The 16,083-nt window shown below is 36.4% G+C and overlaps 1 protein-coding gene across 1 annotated transcript in view; it reads left to right on the plus strand.

The window, feature by feature from the left end:
- Positions 1 to 12,740, plus strand: part of adgrb1a (adhesion G protein-coupled receptor B1a) — a 106,538-nt gene extending 93,798 nt beyond the window's left edge. Inside the window, 8 exon segments of the mRNA XM_051131286.1 lie at positions 3,282 to 3,453; positions 3,538 to 3,633; positions 3,720 to 3,759; positions 5,712 to 6,370; positions 10,428 to 10,463; positions 10,563 to 10,667; positions 10,669 to 10,722; positions 12,444 to 12,740. Coding sequence (XP_050987243.1) covers positions 3,282 to 3,453; positions 3,538 to 3,633; positions 3,720 to 3,759; positions 5,712 to 6,370; positions 10,428 to 10,463; positions 10,563 to 10,667; positions 10,669 to 10,722; positions 12,444 to 12,638 — 1,357 coding nt within the window. The 3' untranslated portion in view covers positions 12,639 to 12,740.
- Positions 12,741 to 16,083: the final 3,343 nt, after the last annotated feature.

A 16,083-nucleotide genomic window follows, 5' to 3' on the forward strand; every position in this document is an offset into this window, starting at 1 on the left:
CCACCACAGCTACCAGTAACGCCATGTTAGTCCCGCTAATTATTTATCAACTCTTTGATGCTCTGCCTTCGGTTCTTTTTTTGCCTTTCTTTCTGCATATTTCTTACCTCACCCTTCTTTTTCCTTTTCTGGTTTCCTCCCCCATTCATTTCCCTCACCCTGCTATTGCTACTTAGCTGTTATGTCAAAAGTGATCAGCAGAGACAGAGCTTTTATGTTGTCGCAATGCTAAATCATGCAGATTGCAATAGGAGCTCATCCTGTATGTGTGTGTTTGTGCGAGTGTGCAAGCGTGTTTGACCAGACAGTTCCTATCTAGAGATTACCATGGTAACCATAATTTCTGTCAAAGTAGTGTAGTTTTAGTTCCGTTTAATTACGTTTAGGCGTTTGGCAGATGCTTTCATTCAAAATATCTTTCAGTGCATTCAGTATGTGAATTCCCTGGGATTCAAACCCATGGCCTTGGTGTTGCTGGCACTATGATCTACTAGTTATTGGATTACTGATAGATCAATAAATCATCTAGGCATCATCTATCACCTATAAATCAGCCAGTATTTGGCCATTTTGAGAATGCATTTTGACAGATGCATTGGCACTTTCAGATATTTCTAGTAAATATTCACTGTTGTTATTGGTAATTAAGACTAATGGGTTTCTGTAATTGAATTAAGGCCTTAAAAAGTCAAATAAATATTAGATGAAAAATGTCAATTTAAAATGTTGCCTTGGCAACTAACTGAAATAAGTACTAGAAAAGTAAAAATAAGAAATAAGTACTGCAATTACCAAAACTAAAGGTGCCATAAAATACAATAAATTAAAGCTAAATAGAAATATTTTTTTTTTAAAAAATGACAAAGGATATAACATTCTTAAAACCTAAAATAAAGTCTTAAAATGTAAAAAAATGCTTGGTAAATAAAATATGATTAAATACTATAATAGTAATACTTATTAAAAAAAAAAAAACTTGTAATATTCCGATTTTAGCACATTTATTTTCATCTCAGTTGGTATAATTCAAATGAATAAGCTTATATCACGTACTGTATATTGTATTTACTGCATATCAGACATTTGAAAACTCATATCCTGCTAATTTAATTTTTATTTACTTTTATTTTTTATTACTTATATGAAAAATTATTATCAATATTAGATATCAGACATTTAAAATCTCATATTGTTCAATCACTATACTTAAAAAAAAAAAATCATGTTTTCCCACTAATTTAATATTTATTTAACATAAAAAATAATATAAATATTAGATGAAAATTATAAATCGAAAATGTTGCCTTGGCAACTAACTGAAACAAGTTTAAGTACTATAATTACCAAAACTAAAACTGCAATAAAAAATAAATAAATAAATGATACAATAGAATTAAAATAGAAATATAAAAAATGACAAAGGACATAAATTCTTAAAACCCAAAAAAATAACCTTCAAAAAAAACTTTAACAATAAAAAATAAATAAATAAATAAAATAAGCTTAAAATATGACAGCATACCATAACAGTATAAGTAATACTTACAAAAAACTTCCGATAAATAATAATTCAAGAACATGTACTTACATCTCAGCTGGTATCATTCAAATGAATTAGCTTATATCACATACTATATATTATATATACTGCTAACAAGAAATCTTGTAATATATATATATATATATATAAACATGTATAAACAGTTTTCACTCAAATTGCTATTAAATTACACAAATAATTAGAAAGAGAACTCACTGAATTAATGTGGAATTTCAAAGAAGAAATGCTGAAATAGTGTTTTCTTGTAAAATGTCCCCCAATTATCTTTGTTTTTCTTTCAACTTCGAAATATATATATTTTTATGCTGTATCATTAAAACATTAATGGACTTTTTCTGCATCTCTTTGCATTTTTCCCCCCATTTCTGTTGTGATTCAGTGGTGGCCAAATATTCTGTAGTGACAGTAACTCTATGGTATTTTGGATGAACTCTGTGGTATTTTGGTGGAAACTATGGTTGCCATGGTATGCCTTGATATTTTTGTAAGGGCTATTAATAGCAGCCATGTCGAGAATGGCTTATCTGACTGTGAGACTGCAGTGAGCCATGTTTATCAGGTCTCTGTCATTAGCCTATTGCTGGAACTGGCCAGGCGTTTCACTCCACAATGTGAGATAAAGTAGACCAGCCATTTATTAATATACGTGAATATGCGTAGGATTTATTTTATTTATTTTATTTTTTTATGTGGCGGCAGCTCAGAAGCAATAAGAGAGGTTAGAAACATGCAACCTACAATATATATTCATATATATTTTGCTGGTGAATTGCAGCTATTTGTAAACATACCTCAGCAGACGAGTAGGATTAAAGGTCAATGAGGTTTTACCATAGTATGTGTTTGAGGTAGACTACATTTGCGGTTAGCAGTGCTTGTGTACAGAATGTCAGATGAAAGGTTTATAGGACACAGTACTACAGTTATGTACATATCTTTATAGGGTCTGTGTATCTGTTCATGAAAGACATCTATTGTAAATCCCTTATGTATATCAAAAAAATGAATTATTTCTCCCAACAGTGTAGCCACTGCACTCTTTTTTGTGTTTATATGAGCTTTTTCTGGCGTGTGTGTGAGTGATTGTCAGAGTGTGTGTTTGTTGGTGCGTTAAAAAGAAACAAAAAAATTAAATATTAAAAAAAGGAATAAAATAGTAAAAATAGTGAGATGTAGGACTTGCTAAGCATGCTGGCCCTTCCTCCAAATCCATGATCAGGGGAGAGTTCTTCTCTAAAGACCACTGAAATGTCTACATTCCTTCATCTTTCATCCTCTCATATGTCTTCCTTTTTTTCATAGTCCATTGCTCCTTTTTTATTTTTCTTTTGGCTTATTTTTACCTGTTGCACCTGTTCACATATGTTTTGAACTGTGATTGAACCTACATGTTTTGAGTACCGCTATATTGATATTGTTCAGAGTGTAATCAACAAAAAGGGCAACTCTAGCTCATATTGAACACTGTATTGATCTGTGTATTCGTATAGCAATGCTTTTTAGTGCAATACCACATTCATATTTGTAAAACACTCCTCAGACATCCAAGAAATCAATAAAATGTGTAATAAATATTAATTAGTTCTTTAAGAAATTTCTAAACATCAACTAAAGTCACTTCAAAACAGAGGCTTATCCTTTGGCTTTGCCCTCTTTGTCAGTTTGTATGCCAATGGTGATGTAAACGGTCACTTATTGTAATTCTGCTCCTCTCCTGTAGGGCGTCGCTGTGGAGCTCCTGCGTTGTACTGCCACTGCTGGCTCTTACTTGGATGTCGGCGGTCTTGGCAATCACTGACCGCCGTTCAGCCTTGTTTCAGATCCTTTTTGCCGTCTTTGACTCCCTCGAGGGGTTCGTTATCGTGATGGTGCATTGCATCCTACGCAGAGAGGTTAGAGAACCTGTCTAATATCGTTGTACTTTAAAATTTTAGATGCAAATTAAATACTTAAACATGATTTTTACAATCAATTAGGTTCAAGAGGCAGTAAAGTGTCGTGTTGTTGATCGTCAAGAAGATGGAAACGGTGACTCTGGTGGATCTTTCCAGAACGGCCATGCTCAGCTGATGGTGAATTGAGACCACATTTCTGTATTTCTGTTACACTAAGTATAAAATTTGTGGTTAAAACATCTCATTCGCATTGTTTTCTCCAGACCGACTTTGAAAAGGATGTGGACATGGCTTGCCGATCAGGTGAGTCTCTCACAACGTACGCTCCACCGGTCACTTAAAGTTGTTGTGACATCCCTCTAAGAGGTTTATACAAGATATGAGTGCCATTTTACAGGCCACATAATGCATTTTCTTCAAGGAGATTCAGAACACGATATGATAGCGGGCGAGAAGCAAAATGCAGATAAATAGACTTGTCTGTTCCCCTCCCGTGCCTCAGATCTGCCGGCCTGTCCTAATTAAGTCCCTCCCGACATTTCATTATCAGATAGCAGCTTTCTTCTCTGATATCTATCGGAAATGGGATTCTGATTATTTGTCAAGACGACATATCAAGCTAGCATCTGGAAATAGAGACTTGTGATGTGATATTTTTTGCTTTTTTGAAGTGTGAAGGACTAAAAACTAAGCCTTCAATCAGCCTTCCTTCAGTTAGTTGCTCTGAAGGCATTTTCACATGACTTGCTAAAGCTAAAGTTTAATTCTTGGCTGCATTATTGTGCGAAGCGTTGTAATGCACCCCTCAGAGTTCGACCAATTTCAACTTTGCTTGCTCCTATTTTCCACTGACCTTTTGTCATGTAGTCAGTTATTACCTGCCAGTTCACTAAATGTGCAATTTGCTTGCCAGTGCTCATGGGAAAATCAAAATATTAATCCTTGATCCTTTGTGTATTTACTCCTTTATTTTCATATCAAAACAATCTTTAGAATATGTCTGTTTAAAGTTTAAATGTTATCTATTTCATTAGCATATTCGCTGTCTGCCATTTCAACTCTTTAGTTCATAAAACTGCTCTACTGTAAGGTCCAAGTTTCATCATTAGGGACCTATAAATTCTGAGATGCTAGAAACTTGGGCACACTTGCAGAAACCAGGCATAAAAATAGAATTCATTTAATAGCACCAAATGTCACAGAATTTGGCAAATTTTGGATTAATAAATCAAAAGTAGGCCTGTAAAATTAATAAAATTCAAAGTGCAATATGGACTAGCATCAGTAAATATTTATTTTTTGTCGCATGCCGCTCGCTGTGTGTTTGACATTCGTCTGCCATCTTATGAATTTATCACTTTTTGCGATTTAATCAGCATTTCACTATTTTATTTGGAAAAAAATATAACCATTGGTACGTAATCGCAATCTGCAAAAAAAAAAAAAAAAAAAGTCTGGTTAACTCGAAGAAATTATGATAGAAATATATTACTATTGAACAATAAAATGTGAACCTGGACCAGAAAACTAGTCATAAGGGTCAATTTTTTGAGATTTATACATCAGTATCATCTGAATAATAAGCTTTTGATTGATGTATGGGTGGTTAGGATATGACAATATTTGGCAGAGATACAACTATTTGAAAAAAAACATGAAATATTAAGAAAATCGCCTTTAAAGTTGTCCAAATGAAGTTCTTAGTAATGCATTTTACTAATCAAAAATTAAGTTTTGATAGCAGGACATTTACAAAACACCTTCATGGAACATAATCTTTACTTAACATCCTAATGATTTTTGGCATAAAAGAAAAATCGATAATTATGACACATACAATGTATTGTTGGCTATTGCTACAAATATACAAAGTATATATATATATATATATATATATATATGCAATATTTTATTGTAAATTAAAAAATAATATTGTTTAAAAATTGATTAAATTTAACTGATTAGATAAGATGTTTAATGACTAAAATGTAATGAAAAGGTTAAAATGGAACACGGAAGCACCGATTACTACAGCTTTTCAAGGCCCTTTGCAGTCAGATGCATCTGCTGGTCTTTGTTTTGTTAACAGACTGTATTATTCTTATGATTCAGCAAAGTTTTATTTAAATTAATTACGTCATAATATGAGCTGATGAAAGTTCAGCTAAATGTAGCAGCGCTCTATCAAACCAGCATGCGTTTTCTCTACTGTGATCTCGTTTCACTTACTAAGGCTTTTTCTCTCTGATTCGCAGGCACCCTAAAGCGTCCCTCCCAACAAGGTGAAGAGAAGGTAGCTTCACAACAGATCACGGTACAAAAAGGCTCCAACTTCAACACCCTTCCTGCGAGCATGGCTAAGGTTCACCTGCAAAACGTCGCCGACTACGCCAGCCACACTCTCACCATGCGTCGCGACAAAGGCGGCATTGCCGGGGTCAGTACAGAGCTACCCGGAGCTAAATCTATTTACATCTGTGATGGCGAGCTGTTCAAACAACTTGACGGAGCCCCGGGAGACAGCAGCGGTCCCGAAGGAGGAGGCGGCGGAGGAGGGTCGGGTCAGGGTTACGTGCTCTTGCCCAATAACAACAACACCCTTAGGCCCGCAAAGGGCGGTAAGGACGACCAAGCAACCAAGTACAACATCAGCATTGAACAGTTACCCCAGACCAGGCTCATCCACCTGGCCAACCCCGCTGGCACCGATCCTGTGCCAGGCTTCGGGTTGAAAAGCCTTCCTACCGACCGAGTCAGCGTTTCCTGCTCAGAAAGGGATTCCCCGGTGCAGACAGTGCAGAACATCTCCAGCGAGTCCCAGATGACAACCACATGTGAGCAAGGGGACTCTGGGAACTCTGGGATGATGTCTAAAAGCGAGACTGTCTCCACACTGTCTATGAGCTCTTTGGAGGTAAGAAACCATGATAATCATCAAACAATGCAACCCTCTACATTGCAAGGAAACCACTTGCATGCGTGACAAAATTTTGCACTAGGTGACTAAACAATGTCTATAATGCCACTGGCTTACAATAATTGAAAAATTTTTTAGATTTCACTCACCAGTGATTGCGTTAGAGAAGAAATAAAAACTAAATCAGCGTCCACACCAATGCACAATGTTCCTTTGTGTCGTTATTGTTATAGTTTGTATATAATGGTGTGAACTCTACTCTTTTACATTTAGAATGATTTTGAAAACTATATGTATGACATTATCAAATGGACCTTAAAGGGGTCATGAACTGTCTTTGTTTTTTTGTTTTTTTAAATTTGTACTGTTCTCTGTGGTCCACTTATAATGTTATTGAGATTTTTACATCAGAAAACATCATTTAGAAGTAATAGGCTATTGTCCTTCCTCCTGTGCAGAAGACTCTGTTTGAATAGGTGTGGCGGATTGTAGACTCAAAAGTAAACGCCCACTGCTATGATTGGCTAACAGCGTACATTCATTCCTCATAGATGGACGCCGCTGTGATTTAAGTTTAAAACACATAAATAACGATCTGTAAGAAGAGACAAAGAGAGACAAAGCAATAGTGACCACGTAATGAAAACAGTTACTCACACTTTTGTTGCAACATCGCTGTCGGATCCAATATAGGCGGCACATCATCGTCTTGTAGTTTCAATCTTTTTGAAAATCAAAAAAAAAATCAAATTCTGTCACTCCAGTTACTGACGGTTCCCTGAGATGAGCATTGTATCGCTGACGCTATGGGTAATTGTAAACAAATCCGCTGTAAAATTAAGTAAACAAAGGGCCGAGTCCTTACTGACACGGTCTGGAATTTCATTCAAATAAAGTTCATCCACACTTACGTTGGGATCAGAAGGAAGGCAATACATTTTTCCACAATTTGGCACTACAAAGCATCCTGTTGTTTTCAGAGTCATCTTTATCATTTGCTCTCTGCGTAGACCTGCATTTGTCTCTCTCGTAAACTCTACATGCGCATTTTTGGACTAACAACAAAATTTTGAGTTCTGAAACTCACAGGATGTTTTTATAGTACTATGACCTCTAGTATGTCAAAAGATCAAGGCAATTTTGGTTTCTCAGTTCATCACCCCTTTAAAAATAAGTTTAGCACAGTTATATTTCTACTCACACAAACATTCTAAGTGTTTGAGAGTTTTTCCACTCGCCGTCTTTACAGTGCACTCTTCTTATTGATATCATATAAATGGATAAGCAGCGTATTCTGCTCATCGTAAACTCCAGTGTGTAGGTGTCCAACTCTTGTAATTTTGCTGAGAGTGCTCTTTTTCTCATATGCACTCATAAAGAGAGAAAGCAAGAGAGTCTTATATACCATTAAGAACTGTCGCGCTACATGTAAATGACCCTCTTGTCTCTAGTAGTGGGTGGAACTAATGCACAGCCGGCAACCTCATTGGCTAGCGCTCACCTGTTTTTAACAAATCAGTTTGAGCAAATGCAGACAATGTGATTAATATTTATGAGCTCAGTAGCTCTTGAGACCTTAGTTTATGTTATATGATTAGTAGTAGAATTAGTACACTGTACAAATGATTTTGTATGGCTCAGTATAACGTAAATGATGTCTCTTATTCCAATATGTAGTAGAAAACACATGAAAAATTTACGTTATTTAAAAATTCCACATCGTTTTATACATATTGTGGACTATGGGGGGGCGCCATTATTTCGATAAAACTCAGAAAATAAAATACTGATACGATGACACAGCTACTCAAAAAGCTTGCAGGTGGCAACGGATTTAAGCGTAGGCTTAAACCAAATGCGGATATCGACTGAAATCCGCACCGTTTACATCATGCCAGGATGGCATCTAGCGTTTCTTGTCTCTGCCATTTGTAAGTTCTTTCAGTAGCTGTGAACTACTAAAAGCCTCAAACGCATCAGGGCTAAAGTGGAAAGAGTGGAACGCAAGTCTTTAAGTAGTTTTATTCGTCCACAGGCATCTTCCCATTCTTTTCTCCTCTTCTTATCACTACGAAAGCAGTGAAGACTTGCATCGCTTTTCTTGTTGCCCTTTGACTGAAAATGACAACCAAAAGCTGCACAATGTGGCATCGTATCAGTATTTTATTTTCCGAGTATGGAGGCTTCCATAGTACAAAATATGCATAAAAAGATGTGGATTTTTTAAATAATGTAAATCACAGGTTTTCTAATACATATTTCAGTAAGAGGCATCATTTACGATATGTTATTATTGCATATAAGTCAATGTAATATTTAATTCTACACAGTACACAGTTTGGCGAGTTATCTAAAAAGTATGGCGATTCTTTTGCTAAGGTGTTTGTAGAGGGTTGCAATGTGATAGATGTCCTGCACCTGTTTCCTCATAGTAGACAAGCTTGTTTGACTTCATTTTGTCTAAATAATGAAAACGCTCATCACAGTTTGTATTGAAAGATTCACAGCCTAAATGAATCAGAACCGAAGTGACACAACAGCTTTCTAAATGACTATTCATTAACATTTAATGGCTAACGGTGCAAATGTGTGTGCGCCTTACAACTTTGTAGATGCTGGTTTTGCTCTCTTTTAAATCATGATGTCTTTTCATCCTCATCTTCCACCTTTTTTCTCCGCCGTGATTATTTCCAATAATTGATGGACACTTTGGTTTGTGGTCCAAAGAAACTTGCCGTAGACCCATCTGCCTACAAGGCTGTGAATTCACATCAATGTTTGTCATATCTGCCACAAGGGAGCGAGTGTCCTAATTTATGTGCGGAGTGAAAAAAGCATGTTTGTGGAGAGTGTCTGCGTAGAGGACTGTCATTACGTGGCTCAGAATTACATTTCAACTGACATCAGCCAATGCACATGCACTTGCCTTCAATAAAAAACTGCGTCGCAACACTTAATGGAACAAAAAATCTGCCGCTTCAAAAAGGAAGGAATGAAAGAAGGCTACATAAATTATGCCTTTTTGCATTTGCAATTATCCCTCTTAGAAAAGAAAGTCTCTGCAAAGGTCAGATTTTGCTCATGCTTTAAAAGGGAGCAGATGACAAGCGTGGATTCCTTCTCACCTCAGGCCAAACATGCTCCCAGAATGCATTGCGGGCGCACAGCTGCAGCCACGCACAGCGCAGGCAGAATGTCAGACTGCCCTCAGACGCTCTCCGACAGGCTAAAGAAAGGCCATTCGGTCACAAGCTGTTTACCGCACGCTCATGCCAGGAGCTCGGTGGAAACGTGCAATATAAAAGCCGCACAATGCTTCCACAAAGTCTGTCCAAAGTGCCAAAATTTTACAATCGATTTCTTTCTACTTTCTGCATTTGGGTCATTCTCAAATAGTACTGACTTACAAAATATTACAAAATGTTGAATGTTTAATTTTAATTATTAAGGATTTATTAGGATGCATTACATTTGATTCGTTTATTATCAAGACAAAAAAAAATTTGTTAATTTCTGTTGATTTTCCAAATCAAAATAGCCTAAATTTATACTGTTGCCAGTGATATTAAAGTATTTATAATATTAATTGCTTTTATATTAGTTGCTTTAAATGGTAATTTATTTAACATATTTATTTATTAAATATTAAATTATAATTTGCATGGTGCAACAATGTTTAAACTGGAAAAAAATTAATTAATTAATTAATTAATTAAAGCCTTAATTAAGTTGAAAATTAAGTAAATTACGTTTTAGTATTTTATATTAAGTTTTAGTGTTTAGTATTTTATTTCTTATTATTTTTTGCTCTTTTGCACTTAAACTAAAAAATGAATATAAAGAGTAAGTATAAGATTGTTCAAGATTAAACTAATATGTACAGTATTAAAATGTTAGGTTACACAATGATGTCTTTTATATGGGATTTCTTGAAATATCTTGGACGTGTTTGTCACTTTATTTTGGGAATGACCCATTTGCTGTTTATTTTTTTCCCCCTAAGACGACTCTGAAAGGACACACAATAACATCCTTTTCTTATTTGCCCTTTTAGAGACGAAAATCACGCTATGCAGAGCTGGACTTTGAGGTCAGTGTAATGTAAATCTTTCCACAAATGACAGCAGTCTTGTGTGGTGCATTTTCATTCATCTCATCTTAGGTTTTAAATGCGGGTTTTGTCTTGCAGAAGATCATGCATACACGGAAGCGCCACCAGGACATGTTCCAGGACTTAAACAGGAAGCTGCAGCATGCAGAGAAGGACAGAGATTCTCCCCCCAGTGGAAGGGAAGACTGGGAAGAGATGGAGCGTGTCATCAGGAGGCAGCGATAAAACTAATCTTAGTGTACGAATTTATATTAATCACTCCTCCCTCCTTTTCTATTTGTCATTAAGTGGATCTCATGAAAAAAAATGATACATGTAAAAAAAAACATTGCACGTCCCGAGTTCGAATCCCAGCTCGAAGACCTTTCCCGATCCCGTCCCCCTCTCTCTCTACCGCTTTGCTTCTCTATGTTGTTATTTCATACTAGAATTAAAAGAAAACATACACTACCAGTCTAAAGTCTGAAATAGCTTTCATAAATTCATTCATTCATTCATTTATTTATTTATGATTTTTTTAACGTCTTTAATACTCACCAAGCTGCATTTATTTGATGAAAAATACAGTAAAAATAATAATATTGTGAAATATTACAATTTACAATAAGTGTTTTCTATTTTATATACTTTGAAAATGCCATTTATTCATGCGACGACAAAGCTGAATTTTCAGAAGCCATTACTTCAGTCTTCATTGTCACATGATCCTTAAAACATGAAACAATAAACACTGAAAATTATTTTAGACTTTTTACCGGTACACTTTGCATTGAGATACTTTGTTTTGTGACATTTTCTTGACAATTAAAAGTTTAATATAATATAATGTAATATAATAAAATATAATATAATATAATATAATAATGTATTAAATGAAAATGTATTAAAAAATACTAATAATTCTTCTTAATGCAGGACAAGCAGCAGTTAATTAAATTCAGTTCAGCTTTTTCCTATAAATAATATGCTGCTCTTCATAAATCTATTTAAGAAATTATTCAATTTGATTGTTTTTTTTTCTAGACATTATTAGTAATTACAAGACATAGCTTAATTATTTACGCATTTTTATTTATATTTTTATTATTGTATTTTATTAATTTTTATTTTTTACTTTTTGTATTTTCAAAATCAAAATATTATATTAACTCTATATTGACCTAAAATTATGGCATGAAATTAATTACTTGTATTATTAAATTGTTATAAAATGCAATTTATTCATGTGACGACAAAGCTGAATTTTCAGCAGCCATTACTTCAGTCTTCAGTCTACATTCTAGTCTAGTGTAAATTATACTTTGCATTGAGAAATTGGAGCATGCAGGTTTTGTGACATTTTCATAACACTTAAAAGTTAAAATATAAAAATATAATTTAGTATAATATAATATAATATAATATAATGAAAATGTATTAAAAAATGCCAATAATTCTTGTTAATATATATGTATGTATCTTGTTAATATATATGTATATATATATATTCTTCATATTTAAGAAATGATTAAATGTGATTGTTTTTTTATCCAGACATTATTACTAATTACAAGGCATATCTCGATCTTTATACATTTTTAATCTTTATTTATATTTTTATTTTATTATATTTTACTTGTATTTTCAAAATCAAAATATTACTTTAACTCTATATTGACCTAAAATTATGGCATGAAATTGATTACTTGTATTATTAAATTGTTATAATAATAATAATAATTTTGGCATGACATGTCCTGATAGTATAAATTTTCTATTATTTAATTTTCTATAGTATTTAATTTTTTATCTGGGTTATGGGCAGCACTCTGACAAGTAGTGCAGTTATAACAATTATAATTTTTTGTATTAAACATAATTCAGTTTTTTTCAGATTTTGCACCAAACTATGATGTTACTTGACATTTTACACACACACACAAAAATCACACTAAAATGTTATTCTTCTTGTTAATGCAGGACAAGCAGCAGACTCCCAGTAAGCGGGCGTGGGAGGGCATCAGGAAGACCCACTCGCCCCCATCATGGGTGCGTAAGGAGCTGGAGCCCCTACAGGCCTCTCCTCTGGAGATGCAAGCGGTGGAGTGGGAGAAGGCCAGTGCCACCATCCCTCTGGTGGGCCAAGAGATCATGGACCTGCAGACGGAGGTCTGAGCGACCCCCAAAGCATTCAGAGAAACAGAACAAACTCTACTCGCAGGGAAAAGGGACAAAGAGAGAGAATGAGATTTGAGCAAGAGTGCGGACAAACAAAAAGTATGCAAGAAAGAGAGTGAGAGCAACATGGCTGTGCAATTTTTATTTGTGTTGTTTTGTTTTTTTTGTAATCCTGGAATGGCCTTTTCCTTAATGTCAAAGCAAATCATAACACTTTCGAAAATCCAGGTCTGAGCCTGTTGCTATGGTAATGAGCTGGTGCTACCAAGAACGGCTGAACTGGGCAAGTTGAGTGCTGACCCGGGATGTTGCCATGGGAACATTGGGAGTGACCGACTGAGGGGAAGGACTGGAATTCAGACTAAGAGCAGATGAGCCTTAGTGAGTGGCCTTCAATTTCTTACACCTCTGGATACACACACACACACATATTAGTGATGGAAGAAAGAGACATAGCGCTACAACGGAAAGCTTTCAAACTGCCCGGTAGGAATCAGGTGAGCTATACGTCGTTCAAAATCGAATTCTTGAAAACGAATAGTCTTATTATCATCGTTGTTGATCAGTGTGACACATGCGTACGCTTGGGGCGCAAGAGGCGACGTGATTCCCCAAAGCCATTTGACTGTTAATCTGTCTCAAACACCCTTCTGAGCCAGTACAACCCACAGCTTAGCCACTGTGCTGTCCCAACCTGCGGATCCTTCGAAAATCGGCACCGAAGTGACATCAGCGTAAGATTCAACTTGGAAGCGGGTCCAGTCGGCGGGTTCGTGTGAACCGACACGTTTCATTCGCTTGATGTTTTCATCAGAATCACTGGAGCTGAGAGACCTGAAACAAACTGCTGAGTCTCCGAATATGTGCAGAATCATGTTTGAAAGAGAAAATGGAGATGAATATGAATATATAAATATATATATTATAAATAGTCTTATATATGAAACTGCAGAGGGGTGTTATTCTCTGGTTAGGTTGTGGTCGCACACAGAGAAAGCACAAGACTCACTCCTCAGAGTCCTGTTGTACAGCATTGTAATTATTTCCAGAAGAGTTCTACAAAATGAATTTTAGCCTATAAATATCTTTCTTACTGTGCTTGGGGAATATTGTTATCATTATTATAGATATCATTGCGATTCTGAGATCCCACCCACCCACCTCCCCAAATCCCATTGGGTTACTGGACTATATCAGTGTTCTGTAACATCATGTAACGGTGTGTGTTTCGGTATCACTGACTGTCACTCCACATGATACGTACTTGCCTGAATTCTCCACCATCAGCCCCTCCCTCCTTCTCCCCTTCCTCCTCTCCCTGCCTTTCCACGTTCCCTTTTTTAAGTTCACTGGGGTTTCTTTGTTATTGTACAGTTTTCAGAGCACAAAATGAATGTGTCATATTTCTAATAAAAAAGTATATCTATATAATAAAGGTTAAGATCTCGTATTTATGGCACTGTGAAACGTTCAGTGGCTGCAGCGTCCTGATGGAACGAGGTAGAATGGACGGATGGGTGAACAGATGGACAGACAGACTGCTGGATGGATGGATGGACAAACAGACTGAAGGACTGATAGAAGGACAGATGGACAGAAAGACGGATGGATGGATGGATGGATGGACAGACATACTGCTGGATGGATGGATGGATGGATGGATGGACAGATGGATGGATGGACAGACTGCTGGATGGATGGATAAATGAGAGACAGAATGGTGGATGGATGTATAGATGGGTGGATTGATGGATGGACGGATGGACAGACAGACTGCTGAAAGGATGGATTGATGGATGGATGGATGGATGGACAGACTGCTGGATGGATAAATGACAGATGAATGGATGGATTGATGGATGGATGGACAGGCTGCTGGATGGATGAATGGATGGATGGAAGGACGGATTGACCGATGGATGGATGGATGGATGGATGGATGGATGGACAGACTGCTGGATGGATAAATGACAGATGAATGGATGGATTGATGGATGGATGGACAGGCTGCTGGATGGATGAATGGATGGATGGAAGGACGGATTGACCGATGGATGGATGGGTGGATGGATGGACAGACATACTGCTGGATGGATGGATGGATGGACAGACTGCTGTATGGATGGATAAATGAGAGACAGAAGGGTGGATGGATGTATAGATGGATGGATGGATGGATGGATGGATGGACAGACATACTGCTGGATGGATGGATGGATGGATGGATGGATGGACAGACTGCTGGATGGATGGATAAATGAGAGACAGAAGGGTGGATGGATGTATAGATGGATGGATGGATTGATGGATGGACAGACAGACAGACTGCTGAAAGGATGGAAGGATGGATGGATGGACAGACTGTTGGATGGATGAATGGATGGACAGATAGACTGCTGAATGGATGGATGGAAGGACAGATTGACGGATGGATGGATGGATGGATGGATGGGTGGACAGACAGGCCGTTGAATGAAAGGAAGGACAGATTGACGCATGGATGGATGGATGGATGGACACATACTGCTGGATGGATGGATGGATGGGTGGACAGATTGATGGATGGATGGACAGGCTGCTGGATGGATGGATAAATGAGAGACAGAATGGTGGATGGATTGATGGATGAATGGACTGATGGACAGACAGACTGCTGAATGGATGGATGGAAGGATGGATGGATGGACAGACTGCTGAATGGAAGGAAGGACAGATACTGCTGGATGGATGGACTGACTGCTAGATGTATGGATGGATGGAAGGACAGTGATGGATGGATGGACAGACAGCTGGATGGATGGATAAATGACAGACAGAATGGTGGATGGATGGATGGATGGACAGACAGACTGCTGAAAGGATGGATAGAAGGACGGATGAATGGATGGACAGACTGCTGCATAGATGGATAAATGATGGACGGATGGATGGATGGATGGATGGATGGATGGACGGACAGCTAGATGACTGGTTAGTGGAATGGATGGATGGCCATACTGCTGGATGGATGGACAGACTCTTGGATGGATGGATAAATGACAGACAGGATGGTGGATGGATGTATAGATGGATGGATGGACATCAAGATGGTTGGACACAGAATTTAGTTCATTTAAAAATAAAGAAATGTTTAAAAAATTTAACTTTAATTGAAAATTAGAAATTGCCTTAAGCTTTAAATGAATATTGAAATGTTAAAATATGATAACTAACTGAAAAGGTTAAATTGAAGCACAAAAATTACTAAAATGAAAATAAAATAAAGCTAAATAGAAATATTTTTTAAATAAAAAGCACATAAAATGACTAAAACTTCAACTGAAATTCAAACTAAAAATATATAAATAAAAGCCAATTCAAAACATTAATGAATACTATAGTATATAAATAACACTATAATAATACTGTCCTTTGCTCTGCATTGTCATCCGATGAGCATATA

This window comes from Labeo rohita, chromosome 16 (assembly GCF_022985175.1).
Source record: "Labeo rohita strain BAU-BD-2019 chromosome 16, IGBB_LRoh.1.0, whole genome shotgun sequence".
Classification (NCBI taxonomy): domain Eukaryota; kingdom Metazoa; phylum Chordata; class Actinopteri; order Cypriniformes; family Cyprinidae; genus Labeo; species Labeo rohita.